Source organism: Molossus molossus, unplaced genomic scaffold (assembly GCF_014108415.1).
Source record: "Molossus molossus isolate mMolMol1 unplaced genomic scaffold, mMolMol1.p scaffold_m16_p_1, whole genome shotgun sequence".
Lineage (NCBI taxonomy): Eukaryota > Metazoa > Chordata > Mammalia > Chiroptera > Molossidae > Molossus > Molossus molossus.
Window position 1 is genome coordinate 243,368,458 of NW_023425344.1, and position 27,864 is coordinate 243,396,321.

Below are 27,864 nucleotides of genomic sequence, written 5' to 3' on the forward strand. Positions count from 1 at the left end.
GTGGTTCTCGTTTCTTAACAACTCCTAAGGCATTCAGATAAAATTCGGCCACAAAGAAGTGAGAGCAGGACAGACTGCTGTTTGGTTGGTTTTCCTGGACACCGGAGAGGTCCCTGGGCGCTGCAGTCCGGGCGCAGTGAGGAGCTGTTGTTTCTTTGATCCCCCGCACTGCCCTGTTGTTGGGGTCAGCACCCCGCCCCGTGAACCAGTGTCTGCCTGTTGCTTGGTGGACGGATGTGAAGTGCTGCATTGGACAGTGACTTACAGGGACACGAAGTGATGGTGATGGGCAGCCAGACTGCTCACGGGGCCTCAAGCACTGAGCATTGGGTATTTCACGGGCATTACTGCGTCACATCTTCCTTCAGCCCTGTTTTCGTGCCCATAGTAGGGAGGAGGGATCCACAATCCAGGGACTTGTACTTGGGTCCCACAGCCAGCTGTGCATGTGGCAGGTCTGGGAGTCAGAGCCCATCAGCACACGTTTCCAGTCGTCACGCCCGGTCACCTTGGCAGTTCTTGGGCCACGTGGCCACCAGCCGTCAGGCCTGGTCTGGCCTGTGACTACCTAAATGTGGCCTCTCAGCTGTTCACTGGGCTGGGTTAGGCCTTTAAATAAACTCCCACTTCAGTTGGGGTCAGGTCTTCTGTTCATCATTGGTTTTTTGTTTTTTTTTTCCTCACCCGAGGACATTTTTCCATTTTTTGTTCAGGTAGAGTAGGAGGGAGAGAGAGGAACAGAGAGAGAGAGAGAAACATCAACGTGAAAGGAACACATCGAGTGGCCGCCACCCGCACAACCGACCAGGGCCGGGGACAAACTGCAACCGAGGTACGTGCCCTTAGCGGGAACCGAACCCGGGTCTCTCAGGACCGCAGACCGACGCTCTAACCGCTGAGCCAAACCGGCCAGGGCATATATGTTTTTTTGTTTTTTTTTTATCCTCACCCGAGGACATTTTTCCATTTTTTGTTCAGGTAGCGTGGGAGGGAGAGAGAGGAACAGAGAGAAAGAGAGAAACATCGATGTGAAAGGAACACATCGAGTGGCTGCCACCCGCACAACCGACCAGGGCCGGGGACAAACTGCAACCGAGGTACGCGCCCTTAGCGGGAACCGAACCCGGGTCTCTCAGGACCGCAGGCCGACGCTCTAACCGCTGAGCCAAACCGGCCAGGGCGGGGTCAGGTCTTCTGGAGGCAGGCTGGCTGTGGGCACCTGCCAGAGGTGTGGCCCCTCAATCCTCCAGGCCAAGCCCTTTGCCAGCTTTAGGGTTCGGGCAAGGGTTCTGACTGCTGAGGTAGCAGGGTGTGCAGAGCAAGTTTAGATGCTTCTGTGGCCTGATACACGGTGGAGGTTGATACCCCCAGAAAACTGAGACATATATGAACAGCAGCTATAAATCCTGTGTCCCATGCTGTGTCCAGCTTCTGGACACTTGTGCATCCTTGCCTGTCTCCACATCCTTCAGGGTCCAGCTCACATGCCACCTCTGATTCCCCCGCATGGCATGTTCAACTGACAGGTGTCACTGAACACTCCTGGGAGGCCCACGAGAAGAAGTGGAATAGTCCTGCCCACGGGACTAGCCTGGCAAAGGAGGACAGGCTAACTCAGTGTTGCCTCACAGTGTGCCCAGGGCACTCTGGGAGCCCAGGCATCTGACTCAGTGGGTGGGACAGAGTGGAGCTGCAAGCACTTCTCAGAGGGGACAGCTCCAACTGGGTTTTGAAGGCTGAGTAGGAGTTGGTGGCAAGGATGAAGGGATAGGCTCTGCTGTGGGAGCTCAGGCCTGAGAGTACGGTGATACTGGTGCGTGCTGGCGGGCAGAGCGGATGGAGCACAGATGAGAGTGCTGGGGGCAGTGGCCAAAGAGGGAGAGCTGGGCCTTCCTTTTTTTTTTTAACTTATTATTGGTGAATGTATTATAGATGTTCCTCCTTTTCCCCCTATTGACCCCTTCTTCCCTGCACAACGCCCCCCCCCCCCGCCTTTCCCCACACTGTTGTCTGTGTCCATTGGTTATGCGTATATGCATATTAGTTATTTGGTTTATTTCTTCCCGTCCCCTAACTCCCCTTCCCTTTGAGGTTTTTCAGTCTAACAACAACTTTGTACTTCTTAATCCCTTCACCTTTTTCACCCATTCCCCCAAACCCCCTTTCATCTGGCAACCAACAAAATGTTCTCTGTATCTATGAGAATGTTTCTGTTCTGCTTGTTCATTTTGTTTGTAGATTCAATTGTCGATAGATATGTATTCATTGCCATTTTGTTTGTTCATATTTTTTATCTTCTTTTTCTTTAAGAAGACCCTTCAACATTTCATATAACACTGGTTTGGTGGTGATGAACTCCTTTAGTTTTTTTTTTTGTCTGGGAAACTCTTGATATGTTCATTGATTCTAAATGATAGCTTTGCAGAATAGAGTAATCTTGGCTGTAGGTCCTTGCTTTTCATCACTCTGAATATTTCTTGCCACTCTTTTCTGGCCTGCAAAGTTTCTTTTGAGAAATCAGCTGACAGTCTTATGGGAACTCCCTTGCAGGTAACTAACTGCTTTTTTCTTGCTGCTTTTAAGATTCTCTTTTTGTCTTGAACCTTTTGCATTTTGATGATGATGTGTCTTGGTGTGGGCCTCTTGGGGTTCATCTTGTTTGGGACTCTCTGTGCTTCCTGGACTTGTATGTCTGTTTCCTTCACCAAGGTAGGAAAGTTTTCTGTCATTATTGTTTCAAGTAGTTTTTCAATTTTTTATTCTCTCTTCTCCTTCTGGCATCCCTGTGATGTGAATGTTGGCACGCTTGATGTTATCTTAGAGGCTTCTTACCCTATCTTCATTTTTTTGGATTCTTTTTCTTTTTGCTGTTCTGATTGTTTTTTGCTTCCTCATATTCTAAATAGATGGTTTGCTTCTTGGCCTTACCTACTCTACTATTGAATCTCTGTAAATTATTCTTTATTTCAATTAGTGCCTCCTTCATTTCTGACTGGTCCTTTTTTATGCTCTTGAGGCCCTTACTAAGTTCACTGAAGTTCTCACTAAGTTCATTGAGCATCCTTATAAACAGTGTTTTGAACTCTGCATCTGTTAGATTGCTTATCTCCATTTTGTTTATTTATTTTCCTGAAGGTTAGTTCTCTTTTTTTTATTTGAGACATGTTTCCTTGTCTCCTCATTTTGTCTGCCTCCCGGTGTGTGTTTCTATGTATTAGGTAGAGTTGCTATGTCCCTGAGCTTCCTAGGGTGGCCTGTTGTGGTAGGTGTCATGTAGGGTCCAGTGGCACAGCCTCCCTCTCCTCCCAGGTGGGCCCTTGAGGTGCACACCTTGTGTGGACTTTACACCCTTTTGTTGTAATTGAGTCTTAATTTCTGTTGGCACGTCAATGGGAGGGATTTACTCAGGCTGATCAGCTGCAAGGACTGGCTGTGCCCACTGACCACTGACTTCTGACTCTCTTGGAGGATCAGCTGTGCAGGTGCCCACCACACAGAGCAAGACTTACTTCAGCAGGGCTCTGGTACCCACTGAGTTCATTCCTTGAGTGTGTCACTTGCAGAGGTGGTTGGGTGGTGCTTCAACATGGTCTGAAGCTGTCCACTGGGTGTGCTGGCTCTGGGACCAGGTCAGCCACTGCCTGTGTTCTACCCAGGATCACAAGGCATAAGCTACAAAGTGATCTGCAGATGGCTGCTTCTTGTGCTAGGCTTGGAGGTGCCTAGGCAAAGCCAAGTTGTGAACCAAGGCTGGCTGCTTCTAGTGCCAGGCCTGGGGCCACTTAATGAGAGGTATGGGGCTCGCTGAGACCAGAAGCTGCATATTTGAGAAAGTTTAGGAAATCTGAAACATGATCCAAGACAGACCATTTCTGTAGTAAAGCAACTGGAAACAGCTTGGGTGGGCCCGAAAGTTGGGTGGGGCGGGGCCTCAGGGAATCACCTGTGAGCCAGGTTGCTGGGGTCCCAGATATGGCTGCCATCTGCTGCCCCAGGGAAGGGCTCACCAAAGGAACAAAGGTCTCTGACAGCATGTCTGTCCAGGAGAGAGCTGCCTCTCCAGCCCTCACCCCAATGCCAGACAACTCAGTTCTTCCCCATATGTCTCTGGTGCCTTTTGACCTGACCCCCCTCCTCGCTGGAGCTCAGAGGTAGCAAGTCCGAGTAAGTCTGTGCGCAGGCCCTTTAAGAGGAGCTGCCTGGGGCTCCAGCCACGGCAGCCTTGCTCAGCCTCTGTTCCCATTGGTTTTACAGCCAGATGTTTTGGGGATTCTCTTCCTGGCAGCCTGAACTGACAGCCTGGTGTGGTACAGGGACCCCTCAGTCCTCAGGGAGGACCTTCCCAGCCAAGGTGTCCTCCTGATTTTTATCCACCACACGTGGGTGTGGGACCAGCCCGTCTGTGCCTCCGCCCCTCCTACCAGTCTCAATGTGGCTTCTTCTTTTTATTTCTTTTTTTGTTTTTTTAATTAATCAATTTTTGTTACAGATGTTTCTCCTAGTGTGGCTTCTTCTTTAATTTCGTAGTTGTAGGACTTCCATTTAGCTTTATTTAAGGCTGTTTTGAATGATGGTTGTTCTGTATTTAGTTATCATTTTGATGTGGTTGTGGGAGGAGGTGATACCGCGTTTACCTACCCGCCATCCTGACCAGAAGTCAAGAGCTGGGCCTTCTTCCTGCTTGAAGCCCACTGTGTGCTCTGATAGCAGTCGGGGCTCTTACCCACGCAGATCCCCTCAGGATGGGCTGCAGGCAGCCGAGGCCAGTGGGGAGAACACAGGTCTGGAGCTCTCCAGGTGGAGTTCAAGCCCCCGCTTCACCCCTTGCTGGCTTTGTGACTTGGGGCTCATTCCTTAACTGATGCAAGTGAGGCTCTGCATATGTAGGAAGGGACTGTCCCTGCCTCCCTCTCGGGGCTGTTGTGCAGCGTGATGAGGCAGGGACAGAGACTGCCTAGTGCAGGCCCAGGGACAGGCAGCGGGAGGACACCCAGGTGACTCCAGAGTCTTAACGACCAAACCCAACCCGCTGCCCGGCTTTGATCAGAACTGTCCATGGACAGTAAGGGGCATGGTCTCCCCTCTAGCAGAATCCTGGATTCTGGCCCACGCAGGGGAAATGAACACGTGATGGGAAAGCAGGCGCTACCGGCCACTCCCCGCTGAAAGGACAGCGGAAAACTGCCCAGCGAGAGAAACGGACATGTTCCCTCGGGAGTGCTCCCAAACTGGGACGGCTTTCAGGGGAGACTCCGTCGCCCTAAGATCCTGAGTGGTGCTGGGAGGGTCCGGGGGGCGAGAGAGCTAAGAGAGGAATGAGCTGAACCGCAACCCAGGGCGTGCAGGGCACCTGGGACAGGATTAAGTCAGCGGACACCTCCTGTGAGGGGGCTTGTGAGGGCCCAGCCGCGGCATTGCACACCCAGCCTGTGCCTGACGCACAGTAGGTCCACAGCACTTCCCTGTTTGTTGTGTCTGCAGGCTCATCATTTCCGGAAACTGCCCAGAGCTGTAGTTTCTCTGAGTGCTGGTGTCAGTGTTCCGGTAGAGCCGTGTATTGAGCAAAAACTCGTCCCCATGGCCGTGTTTTCCAGGACCCAGATCAGGAGAATAAGGGTCGAGTTGAGAGGCCGAGACTCAGCCCTCAAACCCGGGTCAGACTCTTAGTCCCACCCCTTCCTTGTTGAGGGACCAGCTCAGGGAAGTCCCATACCTGTCAGCAGGTACACTGGTCCACCCAGACGAGGTTATACAGGTCAAACACTCTCCTGCCATGGTCAGCATAAAGTAGGACCGAGGCCCCGACCAGCACGGGTCAGCAGTTAGAGTGTCAGCCCGCGGACTGAAGAATCACAGGTTCGGGTCTGGTGAGGGCCACATACCTGGGTTGCAAATTTGATTCCTGGCTCCTGTCAGGGTCAGTTGATGATGTGTCTCACTCACATCGATGATTCCCTCCCTCCTTCCATGCCACTCTCTAAAAATCAATGGAAAAATATCCTCAGGTGAGAATTAACAAAAAAGATAAAAAATTAAAGTAGACGCTGAGGAAGTGTTTCCTTCCCGAATTAAATTGTTTCTTGATTCAGGACGTTGTTCCATAGAGACGGTCCCGTGGGCCTGGCCTGATGAAAGTGGTGCAGGAGCTAAAACGTGACCCAGAACTGCCCAGGGCAGCAGCTGTGTCCCTCGGGGGTCATTTGGGTCCACGTGCCTGGAAGAGCGCTGTGGTCATGACCAGTGCCTTATCTGACGGTTCTCATGTATGTTTTTGCTGACCAGGAGCTGAGAAAGCATAATAGCATTTTAATGGAGGCCAAGTCCATGCTGGAGGAACAGCTCGCTGTGGCTCGGGCCTGGCGATCAAGTTGAGGAGCTGCAGACAGAGAACCTGCAGCTGAAATCTAAGCTTCGCACCCTGGAGCTGGTATGACAGCTGCTGTCACCGCGTGTGAAGCAGACTGGGGCAGCTTCAGGTGGAGGCTGTGCCATCTCTGATGCTCAGCTCCTGGGGGTGCTCTGCTGGGACGGTGCTGTGGCCGCTGACTGCCCAGAGGCGCTCGCTAAGGTCAGAGCTTGAGTGGGCGCCACGTCACACCCACGTAGCAGACAGGGCTGGAGTGCGTGCTTTTCTGTGAGGATGTATGTATGTGGGGTCTGCTGGCGTTCGTGGTGTGGGTTGAGCTGTGATTTGTGTGTCTACAGCCTTGCCAAGGTTAGTGAGGCCTGCTAAGGGGCCACGAGACTGCCTGTGACCATATTGATTTAAAGCCCTTTGCTGTGAATCACTTTGTTCAGACTCCACTGGGTTGGAGACCTTAGGTCTCTTCATCACCTAGATCCCTGGGTCAACATATCTTTTAGTGTCTGAAACTCTCAGAGCTGGGCCCCATGCTGGAGTCGTTTCTGTGCGGCTGTGTTTTGGGAAATGAGCGGGTGCGCAAAGGCCCTTCACCCTGGGGGGATGAGGGTAGATGTCTGGGGGCCTGAACCTGTCCAGAGGGGGCTCCGGGCTGCATCCTCACCCCTGCCCTCCCCCTGCACTAGGGCTGGGACACAGACCAGAAATGCATTGAGGAAATCCTAGAAAAGAACATGGTCCTCGAGATTGTACAGAGGAAGAGCATGAACAAGTCTGCCCATGTGGGCAGGGAGCTAGAGCAGCTGTCTAAGAATGCAGATCTGTCAGATGACCTGTCAAATGGTAGGCAGCCGCCCCGGTGCCCAGGAGTCAGCCTGGCTGTGGCTGCTCCCTCATCCAGGGACTGAACCCCTGGCGGTGAATGTAGGTCTCAGCCCATCCTCACCCCAAGTACATAGGATACTATTCAAGGGCCATTTGGAAGTGTTTCATTGCAATTCTCCCCATGATAACATGAAGGTCTAGCAGCCTTGAGGTCAGGGCATGAAATGCATAGTAAGTGTTGTCAGATTTCTCAGTTCCTGTATGGACAGTCCCAGCAGCTTCCAGATGACAGCATGCTGACAGCCCGAGGACATCTTAGATTTCTCCATGGGCAACTGAGAGCTCTTGGAGGCAGGAGATGCCCCAAGTGGTCACTAAACTCCACTATAAACCTACCCTGGGCATTATTTGCTAGGTTCATTGCAAGATGGATGCACCTGCTCTCTGTCTCCCTGGGTGGGGGTTCCTAAGTGGCTTCTTCTCATGGGACCCAGGCTTCTTCCTCTTCTTGTGGTTTCCTTGTGCCCAGCACCCCAGACGAGGTGTTGAGTTGGCCAGGGGAAGGGGGTGGAGTGGCAGTGGCCAGTGCAGCAGGAGGCCTGAGACCGGGAAACAGCAGCCAGCTCCTCTGTTCACACGGAGCACACGTGCACCCGAGAGTGCAAGTTCGTGCTCACTGAGAGCTTCACAGAGCAGGGGGGCGTCAGGCTGGGGTGGGAGGGGGGGCGTCAGGCTGGGGTGGGAGGGGGGGCGTCAGGCTGGGGTGGGAGGGAGGGCGTGCTCTTCCAGTTCTGAGAAACATGCCTAAGCACCATGGAGAGGCTTTGAAAGCAACTGGATATCCAAGGGGTCCCATTAGTTCCATACCTACAATCGGCTCATTAAACTATTAATTGTGAGCAGTGAGATGGTTCTGTGGTTTGGAGTCTGGGCACTGCTGGGCGGTGTGGGGGGATCCCTGCTCTGGAGTTCAGGTTCATGGGGAGGATCACTGCCCTCTGGTGGAGCAGGAGGATAGTGCAGGCTGGCTGGGACAAATGTGTTTCTGTCAGAGGCCAGGGTGGCTGATGGGGTTGGAAGCCTCACTGGTTCAGAGCACTCAGAATAGTTCGTGAGCCCTTTCAGGTCAGTGATCGTGGTCTATTCTGGATGTTCCCAGCTCCTCCTGCTTAGCTGGCAGGTAATGAACAAAGCATGAATATAATTTTTCATGAGTGGTGTGGTGGCCTCTTGAGTCAGAAAGACCTGACTGATAGTCCTGGTTCCTCCACGTGTAGGCTGGGTGCCTCTTCTAAACCTCAGTTTTCTTATCTGCAAAATGGGGTAATAGAGCTGCCTCCCAGGGTTGCTATGCGTATCCTGTGAGAGGAGACAGTGCCGGGCCCACGGGGCACCAATAAAGGATGGCTGTCCTTGTGACCCTTGCCTTATTCAAGGTGTCCCATTGCTGTGGCTCGTGGGGTGCGCATGAGCGTAGCACCCGGTAAAGAACCATTGTTTGTTTTCTCAACACACGGTCATGTCTTCATAATAGTCTCTGAGGAAATGAGGCTTGTAATCAACTCCATTGTTGAACTTGGAGAACCTTCAGAACTTTTTCCACGAGGACTTTGGTGTGAGATAGTGAAAACATCTGATAGTTACAGAACAGCAGGAATGTAGCTAATGCCACAGAACTGTACCCTCAAAAACAGTTAAAACAGCAAATTCGATGTGTATATTTCACCACAATTTTTTAAAATATTTTATAAGTGACTGCAGCAAAGTACCGTCTAGTGATCCCCGGGTGTGAGTTAGTGGCGTTATAGCCGCTCAGTGTCGCTTGTAGCCTTGTCAGGACAAGCCCCTCACACGTTGTGTGATGAGAACATGCGTGTCTGTGTGTGGTCAGCGCTGGACAGGGTCGGGCCCTCCGCTGTGCACTGCCTGTGGTGTGGGGTCCTCAGTGTTCTGGCTTCTCGGGTCCGTGCTGCTGTCCATGGTGGAGGAGCAGAAGCAAAGCCAGATGCAGGCACTTGTCATCCTCTGATCACCCGAGTTGCCGGAAACATGTTGTTTCCAGCTGAGCGGCTGCTGGGAGAGCCATCCCCTCTCCGTGTGCTGATGGAGGAGGAGCAGGTGGGTCGGCCGCATCCGCGGTCCAGTGTGATGAGGCTCCAGGGCTGAGCATGTGGCCTCGGAGGGACAAGGGCGAGAGCAGCCCTGACCCCTCTTTCGAGGGCTCTCATCTAAATTCGTTTTTTCCTGAAAATGCCCCAGAATTTACGTAAAGCCATGCCCCTGGTTGTGACAGGATGGCCAAGAATGCCCGTTCTGCTTGGGTCTGTGCTCCCTTCCTCTTCGCATTCAAAGGACGGAATCTGCCCTTTTCTATCTGACTTATGTTTTCAACTTGCTTAGAAATTTTAAAGCATTTTAGATATCATATCTCAGTCTTTTTCCAGTGTAATTTTAAAATCACAAAATGAAACCTCTGTTTGAAGGACCTTATCCAGGGTGGCACATCCTGGGCATGTGCACCCGTAGCCTCCACCTCCCTGGAAGACATACTAGTTAGTCGTCATGTCCTCTCCCCCCCGCGAGCCACCCAGACTCCCACTGCTCTCAGGCTGGCCCGGGAATGCCATCTGCCGCCTCGCTCTGTCAGCCTCTAACATCCTCCACCTGAGGTCAGGTTGGAACTTGGGAATAGTGGTTCTAGCAGTTCCATGGTCCTGACCTTCGGCATTGGTGTCTCCACTGTCACCTGCTTTTCTCTTAAGCTCTGGGTTGCTCCCCTAACAGACCTCAGCTGAGCCAGTAGAGGGGCCAAACTGCCTGAGGAACCTTCAGGTGCTGACAGCAATAGCGCCCTGTGAAAAGGGAGGGCACCCAGCTGAGCTGTGGGAGCCCATCCCAGGCCCTCGCACCCGGGGTTGGGACTGATGGCCGTCTGTGGCTGGGGGCAGAGAGTGGCAGCCAAGGCCCCTGGAATCCAGGCTCTGACCTGCCTCTGCCCTTCAGACTCCAGGAAGTCCTCTGTGCTTGAAACCAAACAATGTGCCTCCAGCCACATCCTGAAGCTGGAGAAGGAGAGACAGAGCCTACAGAGCACCATCCGGGATGCGTCCCTGGTGCTGGAGGAGAGCAGCCTCAGGTGCAGGGAGCTGGAGGAGGAGAACCAGCAGCTCAGCAACAAGGTAACCAGGGGTGTGCGGATGTGCGGGCAAGGAGGCGGCCGGTGGGCACCCGGTGTCCTGAGGGTGCGCAGTGGGAGACATGCAGACCCAGTGACGCCTCCGCTGTGCTGGACGGACAGGAGCCGTCATGGAGAACTCACTAGCAGTGTGACCGGCACGACTGACCGCTGTGTGCCCTGTTGCCTCCTGATGAATGGGGTTCACGATGTCCCCACCACTTAGGTGCTGTGAGGACCGCATGGTCAGTGTAGGTCCAGGGTCCAGCACCGAGCACGTGCTCCCGGACCAGAGCGCTGAGCCCTGTTCGAGAGCCTGGGCGGAGCTGGGAGGGCAGCGGTGTGGGGGACACGTGTGAGCAGGGCAGGGCGGGCCTGTCGGCATTGCTGGGGGACAAGACCAGCTCACCTTCCCTCTCAGTGGACGGGATGAGGAAGGAGAGAGAGCTCAGCTGCATGTGCCTCTCAGGACAGCCGGGCTCCCAGGAGGACAGTGGGACTCAGCCTTCTGAGGATGGGCAGGCTCACAGTCCAGGCCATCCTGCAGTCAGGAGGAGCTTCATTCACGTGGCAGGAAGGGCCTTGGAGAGGCTAGGGCAGGGACAGAGGGCATTGGGACAGACAGCCACACTGAGAATGGCACAGCCGCAGGGTGGGCTCTGAACACACGTTGACCGGGGGCCAGGCGAGAGCACTCTGGCTTGCTGCCCACCTTGTAGCGGGTGCGTTCAGCTGTCTGGGTGTCTGTCCCGACCTGCCCACCAGTCCTGCAGTGTCACTGGTCGCGGAGGCACCGGGAGTGGAGGGACATGGGCTGCAGACGGGAGACCTGGGCTCTGCTGGTCACGCTCCGCTGGTGCTATGTCTCTGGGTGAGAGCTGGGACACCCCCTCCTCTGTGAGCGCTGTCCCCAGGCCTCTTGTCGAGGGTCAGTTAGTCCCTCTTCTGTCCCTTTGAAGTGTCGTGAGCCTCACATCAGAGCAGCTGCCAGATAGTGTGTCCTTTCCTGGTGGGACGCTGGACGCCCGTCTCGTGCCATCTCTCGGGCCAGCGCAGCACAGGGAGAGCCACTGGACAGTGGGTGTTACATCACATGGGCCTGGCACAGAACAGGTCTCTATAAATGGCCATCCCACCTCAGCCAAGATGAAAAGAATGGACCTTTAGAAAGATGAGACCTCCCACTGGGGGTCCTCAGCATCTGTGCAGCAGGCCCGCGATGCACCCTCTCTGGCCTGGCTCCCAGCAGGCCTCAGAAATGACCACTGGCACGTTTCCTGCCCTCGGGTCAAGGCCAGTCCCTCCTCTGCACAAACAGGACTGGCGGTGCCACCTCTCCAGCATGACCCCTGTGCCCCTGTCCTCGGGTCCCACCCCTGCGTCCTCGCTGGACCCCTCCCTGGTAGGACGCCACGCAGTCCTGCCGCAGCCCGCGGGAGGCGTGTCTGGGCCCAGAGTCCTGGCGGAAGGAGCGCTGCAGGCCTCCGACCAGCTGTCCCGTGTGTGGTACCGGGGGTCCTGGGAATGCGGCCCTTCTGCGCGCCGGAGCGCTTCTCCTTCCTGTCCTGCCCGGCTGCATCCAGCCTGACCCAGCAGGGCTGGTTCTGCCTTCTCCCCCTGGGCCTGGCACATAGCGGGTCCTCCCTAATGTCAGATGGATGGTGGGTCTTGGCCATCAGCTGAGTATCACAGGGAACATGGCCCGACTCTGACCCGTTCAGACAACAAGGCCACTCTGAGAGGCAGGAGCCAAGAGGCAGGTCCCTGGCACCTGTGTGCTCTGGGGACCCGGATCCTCACCACATGAGCCCTTGGCTTGAGCCTGGTGCTTCGGGGAGAACAGGAAACCCTCTGAGACCAGCTCACATGTCAGCCCAGCGAGCTCTCCCTAGGAGAACCGAGGTCCTTCAGGGACGCACAGGGGTAGGGGCTCCAGTCCCACGGAGAGAAGTGGACGGGGGGGGGGGTGTCCAGTGGTGATTGGAAAACAGAACAGTCACCTCTTCACTCTAGAAGCAATGACAGAAATGCAGAGGTTGGGATAAATTCCTTTCTCTGGGGAGGAAGGGGCACGGGGCTGAGGTATTAACAGTAAGGCAGGGGTGCAAGGCGGGGGTTGGGGGCACACACCACAGTCCCCCACTGGGTGAGCAGGCTGGGGTGGGGCCCCTGCGGTGCGTCCCAGCTCTGCCACATCCTCACGGTGGCGCTTTGGGCAAGTCCCTGGACCTCTCGGAGCCCGCGCCCTTCTCCGAGCGACGGTAACGACACCGCTCAGTGCTGCCTCCTCGGGGCCACCCTCAGGCCAGCGCTGCCCTCGGGAGATCTGGTTCCCTGGGCCCAGACCTTGCGCAGGACGTGGCCCTGCTGGGTGAGGCTCCCCCGGCCTCGGGTCCCCACGTAGGGCAGGGGGCCTGGTGTGCTGACAGGGTGACGTCAGGACACGGATGTGAGCCCCACTGTGCCCGACCCTCCCTCTCCTGGGGAAGAAGCCTGCCTGGCTGCTGCTTCCGGAGGCGCCCGAGACAGTGCCCGGCCCTGAGGGAGGAGGCAGGGCGGCCCCAGCCCGAGAAGTGGGCAGAGCGGGCGCGACCGGTGCCAGCCCGCAGCCGACGGGCCTGGAGCAGGCTCTGGGTCCTGGCTGTCACCGGGTCCTGCACACCTCCGGGTCCTACGTCCAGAGGTGCTACTCGGTGCCTGAGGTTCGGGGCCTTTAGAAGCTTTTGAACCGTCTGGCCTTCGGCTTGGAGACCCATTGCTTAGTTCAGAGCCGTCGTCCCGAACCAGCGACATCAGGGTCACAAGTCAAACATGCAGATTCTTGCCCTGGTTGGTTTGTTCAGTGGTTAGAGTGTTGGCCCCCAGACCAGAGAGTCTTGCGTTTGATTTCGGTCAATGGCAGGTACCTTGGTTATGGTTTGGTCCCTGCTCCTGGTCGGGGTCATGCAGGAGGCAACTAATCAATGCGTCCCTCTCACATTGATGTCTCTCTCCCTCTTCATCCCTCTCACACTATCCGAAGATAAATGGAAAATTAACCTTGGGTGAGGATTTTAAAAAAGGCAGATTCTTGGGCCCCAGCCCAGTGTGACTAGGGGGTACTCTCACAGGGGGACAGCGGGGTTTGGGGGGATAGCACATGGGAAGAGGACAGGCCTTGGTGACACATTTACTTGGGTGTGAGAGGAAGGAGAGACCTAGTAGAAGACCATTCTGAGCAGCTAAAGTGTAGAAATGTCCCCAACCAGGTAAAATTCCTGCAGGGCACCCAGCAGGGGTGGCTGCTGGCCCCGGAGGCAGGTGGCCTGACTCTCAGGGTAGTAGACAAGGACAAAGATAGAAGCAGTGTGGGTGGGGATTGGAGAGCTGGGTGCTCATGCCCTTCTCTGTTCCCTGAGCTGGACGTGCACCCTGTGGGCTGAGTCAGTGGTCAGGGGTGTGTGTGGGGAGGTCACTGCAGAACAAGGCCTGGACTGGGCAGCGGCTCCCGGAGGCCCCCAGGCGCCGGGCTCCTCTCTTCCTGTCCCGCCAGCCTTGGCTGTGGCTGTTGTACCTCCCCGAGAAGTGGCGGGAAGGAGCTTTTCCTTGAGAAAAGTCCTGTTAAAGTAGTCCGTGGGGCCGAGAGGTTTGGGGTTTGCTTTAAAACAAATTCGCTTTGTGAAACTGAGTTTTGCACGGGCTGGGTCCTTGGCTCTGCAGATTGAAACGTTGCAGACCCAGCTGGAGAGAGAAAAGCAGAGCAACCAGGATTTGGAGACCTTCAGTGAGGAGCTGATCTTAGAGACAGAGCAGTTGCGTTATGACATGCAGACCCGGACAGCTGACAGCGCCAGGCAGGTAGGCCCTCCGGTGTGGGCGCCTCCCCTGGAAGCCCTGCCCACAAGAGGGAGGTCACAGCTGTGCCCTGGCCATTGATCAGTAGGGATATGTGGGTTACCAGTGTTCTTCCTCCGCTGCAGCTCGGACCAGCAATTTGCAACCTCATTAGGGGCACAGGGACAGATTTCACCTCCCAGGGACACTGGCTGTCTTGTTTTCGGTTGTCATGACTTGGGGGAGGACAGAGGAGGTGCTCCTGGCTGTGGTGGGTAGAGGCCAGGGATGCTATTCAATGTCCTGCGGGGCACAGGACAGGCCCGCAGGACACAGAGGATCCCGCTCCAAATGCCCAGAGTCACACCGGAAACCCTGGCAAACCTCCAGCTTTGATTGCCTCACACCAGAACCAGGGCAGGCAGTCCAGTGCTGGGCAGTGACTCAGTGACTCCCCCCAGGAGCCAGGCTTCTGTCTTCGGCTCAGCCAGACTTGGCAGTGGCGGTTGTACCTCCCAAAGAAATGGGCAGGAAGAACGTGGAGCTTGAAGGGGCAGAAGAAAGACCTCCTCAGGACCCACTGTTAACATCTCATTGGCCAGACCCAACACATGACTGCCCCTAGCTGCAAGGGAGGCAGGGTATCAGGTACTCGCGTTTTTCAGCCTCTCTAGTAGAGCAAAAGACAGGGGGTTGGGATGGTGCTATGTACAGTGCACAGACAGAAGGGGCCGCCCTGATGTGGCTTACAGTCTAGACGGCTGATGGACAGGTGATTTCAGACGTGTGCTATTGAAGGAAAAATGTGGGACCAGGGATAGAGTCCTGCTAGGGGCAGGACAGTTACAATCCTGGTGCAGGGCTTCTCTGAGGAGCTGATACACTGAGCCCTGGAAGGTGAGAAGGGGCCAGGGATGCTGAGGGCTGGGGCTGGGGGTGGTGGGTGTTGAGGGCAGAGGGAAGGTCACCTGCGGTGTCTGCGGGGGGAGTGCCTCCCGCACGCCATGACCGGAAGCTCCAAGGGAGTCACTTTCATAGTTTTATTTATTTACTTTTAGTTAAAAAATTTTTTTTTCTTTTATTAATTTTAGAGAGAGAGGAAAGGAGAGGGAGAGAGATAGAAACATCAATGAGAAAGAATATTGATTGGCCACCTCCTGCACGCCCCCCACTGAGGATCAGGTACACAACCTGGGCATGTGCCCTGACTGGGAATCGAACCAGTGACCTCTTGGTGCATGGGTCGACGCTCAACCACTGAGCCACACTGGCTGGGCTCATTGTTTTATTTTATTGCTTTTTAATCCTCACCTGAGGATATTTCATCATTGACTTTTTTTTTTTTTTTTTATCCTCACCGGAGGACATTTTTCCATTTTTTGTTCAGGTAGAGTGGGAGGGAGAGAGAGGAACAGAGAGAGAGAGAGAGAAACATCGATGTGAAAGGGACACATCGAGTGGTTGCCACCTGCACAACCGACCAGGGCCGGGGACAAACTGCAACTGAGGTACACGCCCTTAGCGGGAACCGAACCCGGGTCTCTCAGGACTGCAGGCCGATGCTCTAACCGCTGAACCAAACCGGCCAGGGCTCATCATTGACTTTTAGATATAGTGGGAGGAGGGGAGGGAAGGAGAGAGAGAGAGAGAGAAACATCGATGTGAGAGAGACACATGTACTGGCTGCCTCCCTTACACACCCAACCAGGGCTGGGGATCAAACCTGCAACCAAGGTATGTGTCCTTGACCAGGAATAGAACCTGTGACTCTCCGGTCCATGGGCCGATGCTCTAACAGCTGAGCCACACCGGCCAGGGCACTTCCATTGTTTTAGGGAAGAGGAGATGTGGTTTATGTTCCTAATCACCCCGGCTGCTGTGAATGGGTTTGGACTTGGACTGGCTCAATGGGGGTCTCCATGCCCTTTACCTAGTGTCCTTATCAGGCCTCTGGAAACATCAGAACTTCCTTTGGCTCCAAGGTGGGTGGCCTTTCCAGGCCTACACTTTAGTCCCCCAGTTTGGACCCAAGTCACTGAAATGCACTCGTGCAGCTGCCTATGTCATTTCCATTGTGTTTTCCTGCAGATCCAGCTTCTTGAGCAAGAAAAGGATCATCTCAGCCAAGCAATGCGGTTGCTGCAGGAGAGGTCACAGGCCGGCAGTGAGGCCCGCATGAAGGACATCGAGAGCGAGAACAGAGTCCTCCACCAGACGGTGACAGAGACCAGCAGCAAACTCAGCCAGCTGGAGTTGGAGAAGCAGCAGCTGCTCCAGGACCTGGAGCAGGTGAAGGAGAAGGTGAAGCGAATGGAGGAGCTGGAGAAGGAGCTACACCGGCAGGAGAAGGAGAACGAGAAGCTGGCCGAGAAGTTCACCTCCCTGAGCACCACGGCCACCGAGAAGATCGACGCCCTGGAGCGTGAGAGCCAGGATCTGACGCTGGAGAACCAGGAGCTGAGCAGGTCTCTGCACACCCTGCGGAACACTTCGGTGCAGCTCGAGGAGCTGGAGCGGGACAACAAGCAGCTGAAAGAGGAGAACCTGGAGCTGCGCAGGATGGTGGAGACCGTGAGCTTCACGAAGGCCAAGATGGCTCAGGTGGAGGCAGAGAGCCGGGAGCTTGAGCAGGAGGAGGAGCAGAGAAGCGAGGAGCTGAAGGCCCTGAGCACGAAGTCGGGGAGCCTGGAGCTCAGCTACCAGAGCGGGAGCCCCGAGAACCTGCAGCTGCTGCCGACCCTGGAGACCAGCGGCCAAAAGTCGCAGGCCCTGCAGCACGAGCTCGGGGAGCTGCAGGCAGAACACCAGGCCCTGCAGCGGGACCTGGAGACCCAGCAGCTCGCCAGCAAGCCGCTGGAGAGGTCCGAGGACAGGAAGGCGCTGGAGCAGGAGGTGGCCCGGCTGGAGAAGGACAAGAAGCTGTTGGAAGAGGAGGTGAAGCAGCTTCAACAGCAAGTGGAGCTGAAGGACGTGGTCTTGGATGACAGCACTGCCAGGCTGTCCGCAGCTCTGGACAAGGAGATGGCATGCTGCAAGGACGCAGCCACCAAGCTGAAGGAGCTGGAGAAGGACAACAGAGACCTCACCGAGCAAATCACTATGCACACAACAATGCTGACGACCCTGAGCGAGGTGAGCTGGGTGTAGGCAGCCCCTACAAGGGGAACAGTGGGGTTGACGTCTTTGTCCAGAACAGTACAGGACATGTGTGCTGTGACCCACTTGCTTTGATCTCAGCACAAGATTTGGGCAGTTGCCATAGTAGGGGATAGGCAGCTAGAATGTCCCACATCAGCTCTTCTGAGCTGCAGCTGGGAGGTAACAAATCACATCTCCATCCCCAGCCCATTGGCGACAGTTGGTCACCTTGGCTTTACCTAATCACAGGGTGGCTGGGAGATCTGCAGATGGAATGTTCTGCAAGCATCATTCTCTGTCATGCTGCTGGTGCAAGCCGGTGGATTTGGGGGGGGGAGGCACGCATGCTAACAGCTGGGACACCAGGCAGAAATTGTACCACTGGACGGAGCTCCACAGAGGGCCGGGAAGTAGCGGTGGACAAGACTAAGCCACCTCAATGACAGCAACACCCACTTTGAAAAGGAAATCAAGACCAGGATTTAAAATGAAATTGTTCTTGTTTTTATACTTTTTGTTCCAAATTCTCTGCAAGGAGCATTTAATTACATTACTCCCTAGGAAAGGAAATTATGAGAATTTGAACCTACTACTTAAAGGTCAACAAAACAGTATTTCAAAGCCATATTTGCATGTGTTTGGAGCTCATTGGATCTATCCTGACACACTGCCGTGTGGCCGGGTCACCTACACGAGGCTGAAGAGCGTGTTCACTCTTGGGAAGATGTCCTTGAGGTTCACCCGTCCCCATTGAATTGCCTGCCCGGCCCTCGTGACAGCTGAGTCAGCCATGACTTGGGAAGGCAGTTGTTCAGCCTTGAGAAGGACCTGTGCCCGGCCCCCCATGCTGTTCTGCTGGACGCCTGTCCCACACTTGTCCTCTCCCTGCCCTGCAGGCCCTGGCGCTGGAGAAAGTAAAGACCCAGCAGCTGAACATTGAGCTGCATAAACTGAGCGAGGAGTTTGAGAAGATGGGCCTCCACCAGGAGCTGCTGCTGCAGGATGAAGACGGCAGCAGCGACACGTGAGGCCCCCCCCTGTGGTCTGCAGCTTGACAGCTCACACCCGGCCCCACGTGCTCCGTGTCCCACGTGCTCCGTGTCCTATGTGCTCTGTGTCCCACGTGCTCCGTGTCCCACGTGCTCCGTGTCCCACGTGCTCCGTGTCCCACGTGCTCTGTGTCCCACGGCTCCCCCTCAGCCCCAGAGCTCTGCTTCGTCCTCACAGCTGAGGGCCTGCTGTCCTTCATCTCCAGGTCCTTTTCCTGGAGGGTCCAGGGAGAGAGGATGCAGATTCTTTTGTCCAATAAAAAGGCTTTTTTAAAATAAAAAAATACACTTTATTTTTTAGAGTAGTTTAAGGTCCACAGGAAAATTGAGGGGAAGGTACAGAGATTTCCTGTGTCTCCCCTGCCCCTGCCATAGGTACAGCCTTCCCCATTACCCCCCCCCCCCCAATGGTGGTACGTTTGTTACTCTTGATGAACCTACACTGACATGTCAGCAGCATCCACAGTCCATGGTTTGCGTTGGGGTCATTCTGTGGGACTGGACAAATGTCTACTGACGGGTCCATCTTTACAGTGTTACACAGAGTAGTTTCGCTGCCCTAACAGGTGTCTGTTCCACTTACTTATCCTTCTCTCCCTCACCCAACCCTTGAATTTTTTTTTAAATCGTCACCCTAAGATATTGATCCATTTATCTTCAGACAGAGTTGGTGGGGGGGAATTGATGTGAGAGAGACACAGCGATTGGTTGCCTCCCGCATGACCCTGACCAGGGCCAGGGAACCAAACCACAACTGAGGTACGTGCCCTTGACCGGAATCGAACCCACAACTCTTTGGTCTGTGGGCTGACGCTCTAACCGCTAAACAAAACCAGCCAGGGCCCAGCCCTCGAATTCTTAAAAAAACGTATTGCAGCCTTTGCCTGCAGTGCTTTCTTCGGTGATGCCATTGTTCACGGAAACCCCGTGTCTTGGACTTTTGCTGGACTTGTAACTGGCAGGAGGCACATGCTCGATCGTGTGACATCCTTTTGGTGGGGTCCCCTAGCACTGCAACTTTGAGCAAATTGCTTAACCTCTCTGAGACTCAGTTTCCCCTTCTGTAAGAAGTCGTGCTAATTCCTCCCTAAGACGAAGGCTGTAAAACTGCCCCAGCTCCCTGGCCGGTTTGGCTCAGCGGTTAGAGAGTCGGCCTGCGGTCCAGAGAGACCTGGGTTCGGTTCCCGCTAAGGACGCGTATCTTGGTTGCAGTTTGTCCCCGACCCTGGTTGGGTCGTGCGGGTGGCAGCCACTCAGTGTGTCTCTTTCACATCAATGTTTCTCTCTCTCTCTCTCTCTTCCTCTCTCTCCCTCCCACTCTATCTGAACAAAAAAATGGAAAAATGTCCTCAGGTGAGGATTTAAAAAAAAAAACTGCCCCAGTGATTTTTGAAGGTGTCACAAGCATGTTGACGTGGGGACTGCCCGGTGGGCTCTGGGCGGGTGGTTTTCGGCTCCTGCAGATGTTCTGGGCGGATGCTGCCCATGCTGAAGGGCACCGGCTGGAAGGAGTGGGGGGGGGGGGTGACAGCTGGGAGACTGGAGCTTGTGGGTGGAAGAGGCCGACCAATGACACTGTCATATCTTTGTATTTTCTAGAAAATGCAGGATTTTGGAGGGCAGGAACGCATCGGCATTAGAAACAACACTAGACGTGAAGGGGGAAAAGGCTGTGTTCGTCAGAGGGCTGGGGGAGGAGAAAGCCAGCCGGAACCACCAGCTCCAGAAGGAGCCCCAGGAGGTAAGAGTGGGCTGTGGGGACCAGCTCTGGGTCCCCCGTGAGGGCCCTGCCTCGCCCTTTCCAGAGCCTCATCCCGGTAGCAGCGGGGCGGCCGGGTGCCCGTCTCCGGGAGCAGGTGTGGATGAGCCCCAGGGTTCTGAGGGAGCTACTTCAGCACATTGGAGCTGGACAGAACCAGAGAGTGCATCCGAGATTGGGGGGCAGAGGAGGCAAGATCTGGGGACACTGATGAGAACCCGTTGAAACTGGGCATCGGGCACCAAACGGAATCTCATGGGCCCCCTCAGAAGGGACAGACACAGGTGCACCGAGGCTGGTAAGGATGTGCAGTCCACTCTGGGTGCACACATGCTCTCCACATGCTTGCACACACATGCTCTCCACATGTGCTCTCCATGCACGTGCACACAGGTACTCCTCCGTCTCTCCTCCGGGAACCTTGGCATGTGTCTTGGTTGTGTGATTGGATGAGGAATCTAGAGCAGAGCAGTTCTAGAGCTCATGGGGACTGTATCGCCACCTGGTCCATATTCCTGGGCTCAGGGATGTGAGAAGACTTGCCACCGTTGTGTGACTAAATCAGGACAGAGGCAGCACGGGGCCCCGGGCCCCCGCCCTGTCTGTCATCTTTGGAAGGAAGGAGAAATAGGACAGAGGTTATGTGCACCTCCACCAAAGCAAAAGCAGGGTGTCTGCCTAGTCATGGCCGGTGCCAGGTGAGGGGTGGGGTCAGTCGTGGGTCTGAGCTTCCGTGCTCCCGTGCCCACAGCTGAAGATGGAGTGTGAGCTCCCCAGGCAGAACCAGGAGGAGGGGAGGCACCTGGAGGACTCATTGAAACACCCTGCGGGGACACTGGTCGCTGGTCACCAGGGGCAGGAGACACACAAGGAAGCCACCATGGAGCCACTCCAAGTGCAGGACCGGGCCCTCAAGCTGGAATGGAACGTGAGTTGGCTTCCCCGGCCCGGGTGCTCAGAGAGAGACCCACCATCATGGACACATCATGGAGATGGGATGAGAATCTGCTGAGACTTATCCGTGTCTCGTTGGACACGTTTTGATCTGTCCTGGCAAGTCCTACGAGCTTCTGAGTTTCCTTCAGCATTTCTAACACGAAGGGGCACACTCACGTTTTCCCACAGGACTTGCCACCTGCCTGCCTATCAGATGTGGCCTGTAGCTTATACACCAGGACTGTTTCCTACTGTTGTGTGTCGGTGCTCTGTGCCGGGGGTTGGCAAACCACGGCCCAGCACCTGCTTCTGTGAATAAGGTTTTATTGGAGCACAGACATGCCCTTGGTTTACCTGTGGTGTGGGGCAGGGCTAAGTGGTTGGGGTGGACACCGCGTGGCTGGCACACCCACATGTTTACTATCTGGCCCTTTACAGAAAAAGGTTTGCCATTGTGGGTCCGAACCCCTGATTTTATTTCACTCTCCCAGTCGTTGTATGACGTAGATAGTGATGGGTTTCACCATTTGACAGATGCAAAAGCTGAGACCGTTTGAGACTTGACCAAAGTCCCATGCTAGTGGGGTAACCCATGTAACCTTGAACCCCACTTGTCCTGGCTCCTCGCCCATGGGTGGCATATTGTATCCTCATACAGTGGTTCAGCCTCCTGGGACGTGAACCACCTCATTGGCCGCAGGCTTGGACTCGCATCCTGTGCGAGAGGCTCGCCGAAGGCACCCGCAGGTGCTCACAGAAAGCATTCGGGAGGGAAGGGATGCGGAGGCGCCGACCCCTTGCCTTTGCCTCGCACTCACAGCCCCGGTCTGCGCAGACTCCCCATGTGCATTGTCTTTTGTCTTGAAGCACATCCCCCACAAAATAGGTGTGTTTGTTTTCCAATTCTGTTGATTGTTTTTCCAAGAGAGAAAATGTTACTTCTCTCACTGGGTGGACCCTGGCTTTGGTCCCCAAAACATCCACCTCTGAGGGCTCCTTACAACTCAGGTACCACTGATCAGTGAGCAGCCCCTGACAGCCTCGTGCTCTCCCCTAGAACGCAGCTCTGCAGGCCGAGAAGCAGCTGCTCAAAGACCAGCTGCAGCACTTGGAGACCCAGAACGTGGCCTTCAGCAGTCAGATCCTGACGCTGCAGAAGCAGAACGCTCTCCTGCAGGAGCACAGCACCTCCCTGCAGGAGCACAACACCACACTGCTCACCCAGAAGTCCCAGCTGCAGGTGAGGCGGGGCGTGGACCTGGTCCCGAGACCAGCCGTGAGTGCACTGGCCCCTCGTCGTAAGCAGGACAGCGTCCAGGAGAGTTTGGGGCTCTGTTCTGTTCTATTTTGAATAGGCTCATTGAAAATCGTGCTGCCCGGCCTCAGGGTCTTGGAAGGTGGCGATGGTGGGTGAGCCATGCTCAGTGAGTGAGCGTATGGCCGCAGCCTTGTCTGTGTCCCAAAGCCTCTTCCTGGAGATGTTATTAGCCATCACTGGGAAAAGAGATTCTGAGATCAGCTCAGTTTGGTTCAACAGACTTGACCAGGCTTCTGTACTGGAGAACCTTGCCGACCTTGTTTACGCTACGATGGATTTTTAACCTCCACGAGGGACATAGGGTAAGACGTGGCTTCCAGGCTGCGAGAGCATCTAGCAGAGCTCGTGTTCTGGGCCACGGAGTTGAGGATATTTTCACGGTTATGGTTAACAGATGGTGGGGACACGAGAGATCATGTATTCATGCAGTTTCTGAGAGAAGTGTTGGAAAAGATGTAACTTAGGGGTCAGGAACAATAAACAGGAAACCATTTGGCAAACAGGTTGGGATTTGTTCTATTAAAATAAAACAGGACATTGGTTTGTGTTTTGTTTTTCTTGTTGTTATGTCTTTGTCTGGTTTTAATATCAGGGTAATTCTGACCTCAGACCGTTAGGACGGATTCCTTCCTCTTCAGTTTTCCGACAGTTGTGGGTGCTGTTGGGCGGGTGTTCTGTAAATACCAGGTTAAAGTGCTTGGGTCTGCTGTTCGGGTGTTCTGTATCCTTAATGATTTTAGTCTACTTTTTTCTGTTAATGTGTTCTTACTAGTTTAAGAGAGAAGAAAGGAGAGGGGGAGAGAGAGAGAGAGAAACATGGCTCAGATGCCTCCAGCACGCCCCCTTTTGGGGGTGGAGCCCGAAACCTGGGCATGTGCCCTGAACAGGAATCAAGCTGGTGGCCTTTGGTGCATGGGACAACTTTCAACCACTGAGCTACACTGGCCGGGCTGTCTACTTTTTTTTTTTATCCTCACCCAAGGACATTTTTCCATTTTTTGTTCAGATAGAGCGGGAGGGAGAGAGAGGAAGAGAGAGAGAAACATCGATGTGAAGGGACACATCAAGTGGCTGCCACCCACACGACCAACCAGGGCCGGGGACAAACTGCAACCGAGATACGCGTCCTTAGCGGGAACCGAACCCGGGTCTCTCTGTACCGCAGGCCGATGCTCTAACTGCTGAGCCAAACCGGCCAGGGCTTAAATAGTCTTTTAAAAGTAGTCAAAGAGGGTACCTAAGGAGCTTATCCAGAGAAAGAACATAACTTGGTCAAAATGGTCACGTGTTGGGAGGAGCACAGGACTAAGTTGAGCACCACGTGATGGTCAGTATATCCCTTGGCCCTTTCCCAGAGCAGCCCCTAAGTCCTGGTAGAAGTGTTCGAGCACAGCTCTGTTTTGCCTGGGATAGAGTCTGTGCTCCCCTGGACCTGTGCCCAGTGAGAGATCGTCACCTTCTCCCTCCCCCACCTCTCCCCCGCCCTGGCAGGTAGAAAATTCCACCCTGAACTCCCAGAGTGCCTTGCTCTCCATGCAGTTCTCGCTGCTCCAGAGCAAGCAGCAGGCCAAGGAGAGGGAGCTCGAGAGCCTGCAGGAGCAGCAGGAGCAGCTGAAGGCGGACTACAGGGCCCTGCAGCAGGACCACAAGCACCTGCGCGCGCTCCTCCAGCACCAGTCCGCAGAGTACGAGGCCCTCGCCCACCAGCACGGCTGCCTGAAGACCCTGCATGGAGACCTGGAGCTGGAGCACGAGGCGCTCAGGAAGAGGTGTGTGCGGGCTGCTGCAGGGTGGCTGGGGTCCCCCGGGCTCCTGTCCCCACTCCGCTCTGGCCCCTCAGGTCTCCCCTGGGCCCGCTGTTTCACTGTGAAGAGAAGTCAATCCAAGTCACCCTCAGCGATGTGGAGTTTGTGCAGCTGGAGACTGGGGCAGGAGGGTCCCCGAGGGGAGAATGGTGTGCACAGCTAACCCTGGCTCAGGGAAACATGTCCGCACTGGGGTCCCTGCTCCCCTGAGGATTCCCAGCCCCTCTTCCTTTCCCATCCAAACCAAGAACAGGAGGGGGTCACCACAGCTGCCGATTTCAGTGACATGCTCCCCTCGCTCCCCGGGCCTTTTTTTCCCTGTCAGAGTTTGGGCTTTTGTTTTTCTTTTATTTACCTTTTAATTTGGAAACCTTTGAGTACATAGAAATGTAAAGCACAGCACAATGACAGCCCCGTGTCCCACCACTGGCGTCAGTGCTAATCCACCCTCTGCCGTCCCCATGTCATCCCCACCTCCTGCCCTCCATCCCAGCCTCCTTTCTGTGAGGGGAAGCTGATGTGCACCGAAATGCACATGTCTTACCTTTCTGCTCCTGAGCGATCAGGGCTTTCTGGGCGTGCAGTCAGCACCATGTCCTGCGCTCCGGCCCTGGAGATCCCAGGCTGCCCCCAGCCCTGGGGGAGCAGCAGGACCCAGCCCTGGGGGAGCCGCGGTGTGCGGGGACTCCAATGCAGGAGGGGAGGAGATGAGTCTGAGGAGAGGCTCTCCAACACTTGAGCAGCATCGGAGGGAGCTGCTGTCCACTTCCTGTGCCTGTGAGATGTCCCTGCGGACAGCATGTCCCTTGTACCCACCTCAGCAACACGCTGAGCAAATGCTGGGTCTTTAGTGGGGGCCGCTGAGTTGTGGGGAGTTTCTATCGCAGGGATCCGGGGAGGTCGTTGAGCCAACAAAGCCTAGTGACAGCATCTGATGGTGCTGGGGGCACAGAGGTGACGACATTCACTTATTTACTAACCCGGTGCATCCTGGCGACTCTCCTGAGCCTTCCACCCCCTTCATTCACCCAGATCCCCATCTTCCAAGGGTGCTGAGACGTCTGCTCCTGTCAGACTCCGTTCCTTCCAGCTAAAAGGAGCATCTTCTGCCTGTTGGCATTTTCATCTCTCCTCCCCCAACACGCACCTGTGTTCACGTGCCACTTCTTGAGCATCTGCTGTAGGCCTGGCGCGGTGTCTCGAGGTGTGGGAATGCACCCAGCTGCCTGGTGAGGTGGAGCCCACAGTGTTCACACGCTGAAACCAGCATCCGCCCCTCACCAGGCACTTACGGGTCTTACCCTCCGTGTCCTATTCTATATTATAACAGTGTCCCGATATTCTTAGTGCCTGTGCAGACGCCGAGGGCTTGTGCAGGTGGAATTTCACTGGCTCTGAAGGCAGAGTTCATTGTTTTGCCTGTAGCTCCCTGCTCCATAGAACATGCAGTCCCACCAGATTTCTCTGTAGTTTTTACTGGTTGGACCAAAAGCTGAGGCCCCTTGTTCTGTCTGCAACAGTCCTACAGGTTTGGTGGTGTAGGAGCCGGGCACACAGGGATGATGATTCTCTATATTTATTAAATCTGACACTTTACTCAGACACACATTCATTCCCTTCACACATTCATTGAGTGTCAAGCCATGTACAGGGATTCATTGGGAAGCAAGACTCACAGTTTCTGCCCTGCAGTTGGGTGGTCACTGCTGGTGGAATGTGCTTGATCAGTGTGCTTTTCCAAGACAACAGGGAAGCAGGAGTTGGGGCCCCCAATGGTCTGTGACCCTAATTTGTCAAACCTGGATGAGTTTTTCCAGAATTATGAGTCTGGAGGAGAAAGATCACTGCCCTGAAAGACAGGCAGAGCTGCCACCCCAGCTTCCCACCCTGCCACGAGGGGGCAGCCTCTGCTCCGTGGCTAAAGGCCAGAAGAACGTTTGTCTTTAAACAGCCTCCTGAGCATGTTTCCGAGTTTGAGTTCCCACAATTCTTGGCTCCAGACAGATGGTACAAGTACAGCGATGTGGGGATAGGTGTGTGTGTGTTGGGGGGGGGGGGGGCTGGAGAGCTGGAGGGATGCAGACAAAGGCTGAAAACCCTGAAACACTGGGTGGTCTCTGTCCCACTGTCTCTGAGTGTGGGAAACTCAGCGAGGGCCTGGAAAGGGACTCGTTTGAAATGGGGACGATTGAAAGGTGATGACTCGGTTACCTTGATCGGGGGAGCTTTTGAGTCAGCTCTGAACACAGAAGGGTCCAGCGGGCGGGAGGACAGTCTGGGGCTGGTCACATACTCCCTCCTGTGCTCTGCTGCTCTATAAAGATTGATACAGGAAGGAAACAAAAGCCCTGCCCTGGCCAGGTATCTCAGGTGGTCAGAGCATCGTCCCCATACGCCATGGTTGCAGCTTGAACCCGGTTAGGGCACATCAGCCGAGGAATGCGTGAGTGAGAGGAACAGTACATCGGTGGTTCTCTCTCTCCCTTCCTCTCACTCTGAAATCAATAAATGAAGCAATGAAAAGATATTTTAAAAAAGAAAAAGCCCCAAGCTGCGGGGGAGGTTGGGTTAGCGTAAGGGCTTTGTGGTGCCTTGAGGAGCAGGCTGTGTGTGTGTGTGTGTGTGTGCGCACAGCTGGCCTCTGGCAGGTGCTTGGGCCCCACCAGGCACGCCTCTGGCTCCTCACTTGCCTGACCGAGAACAGGGAAACTCCTGTCCCCAGCCGAGGCGGAGGGCTTACCCAGTGCCCGGTGAGGGGCTTAGCTGGTGTGTGCAAGGGGCTCAGCTGCAGTGTTGTGGTTTCTTTTAGAAGGGCGTGGGGTTCAGAAACGTCATGGTGTTCCCAGCAGGCTAACAGAAAAAGGCTGCTTTGACAGGGACTGGAAGGGACCATGGAGACACGTTGGGTGGGAGACAGAGGACTCGGCTCTGGGGCAGAGGAGATGCCCCGGAGCTGACCCACCGGCTGTCCCAGCTGCCACTCTCCCTTTTCTCTGCTGCCCAGCCTCACTCCCTGCCCACTCCCTCCAGCTCTGTAAAGAGAAGCGGCTTCCGGGAAGATTAGCCGTCCCCGGGGCGTCTGCTCCTAGCGGGCGTGTTTCCCTCCAACAGGCACGAGGACATGCTGAAACGCAAGGCGGAGCTGGAGGAGATGGAGTCGGTCTTGAACACTGGGTGCGAGGCTCTGCAGCAGGAGCAGAGGACAAATGCCATCGCCAAGGGCGAGAACCAGAGGCTGCAGGAAGAGCTGGACAGGTTATTGCCACCTCTTCCATGCAGCAGCATGTGCTGGGATTTCATTAAGACCAACTTACTCAGTACCTGGTGAGCTAAGCTCAAATGAGTCTCCTGGTAATGGTGTGTTTTTACAAACCTCATCACATGAAGAGCTGATGGGAATCAGGTGAAAAGGACTCTAGTGGATGGCTGGAAGGGAAGGACTAGTGACACCTGGGATGCGCAATGTCTCCATGTGGATGACCTCACCTCCCACATTGTGATGGGACTGTGTCAGGCACAGGCACCTCCTCCCAACACCAGCCATCCCATGAAGAAGACAGTCATCCTCATCACTCCTGCATGCCCTCTTTGTGAGTTCACCTGCCCTCTGAATACACTTGTGACCCCCAAATCGGTCCCCGTGGTCCTTCGCGGATGCGCCCAGAGCGCGAGATCCTGGACTCCT

General features: G+C 55.1%; 1 protein-coding gene across 1 annotated transcript in view; it reads left to right on the forward strand.

Annotated features, from left to right (window-relative positions):
* LOC118623635 (protein Daple-like) overlaps window positions 1–27,864 on the forward strand; it is a 128,220-nt gene that overhangs the window by 80,768 nt on the left and 19,588 nt on the right. The window contains 12 exon segments of the mRNA XM_036251432.1: window positions 6,283–6,356; window positions 6,358–6,427; window positions 7,048–7,204; window positions 10,190–10,365; window positions 14,061–14,198; window positions 16,263–17,306; window positions 18,209–18,336; window positions 19,961–20,102; window positions 20,872–21,048; window positions 22,114–22,296; window positions 23,866–24,143; window positions 27,291–27,496. Of these exon segments, the coding sequence (XP_036107325.1) occupies window positions 6,283–6,356; window positions 6,358–6,427; window positions 7,048–7,204; window positions 10,190–10,365; window positions 14,061–14,198; window positions 16,263–17,306; window positions 18,209–18,336; window positions 19,961–20,102; window positions 20,872–21,048; window positions 22,114–22,296; window positions 23,866–24,143; window positions 27,291–27,496 (2,773 nt within the window).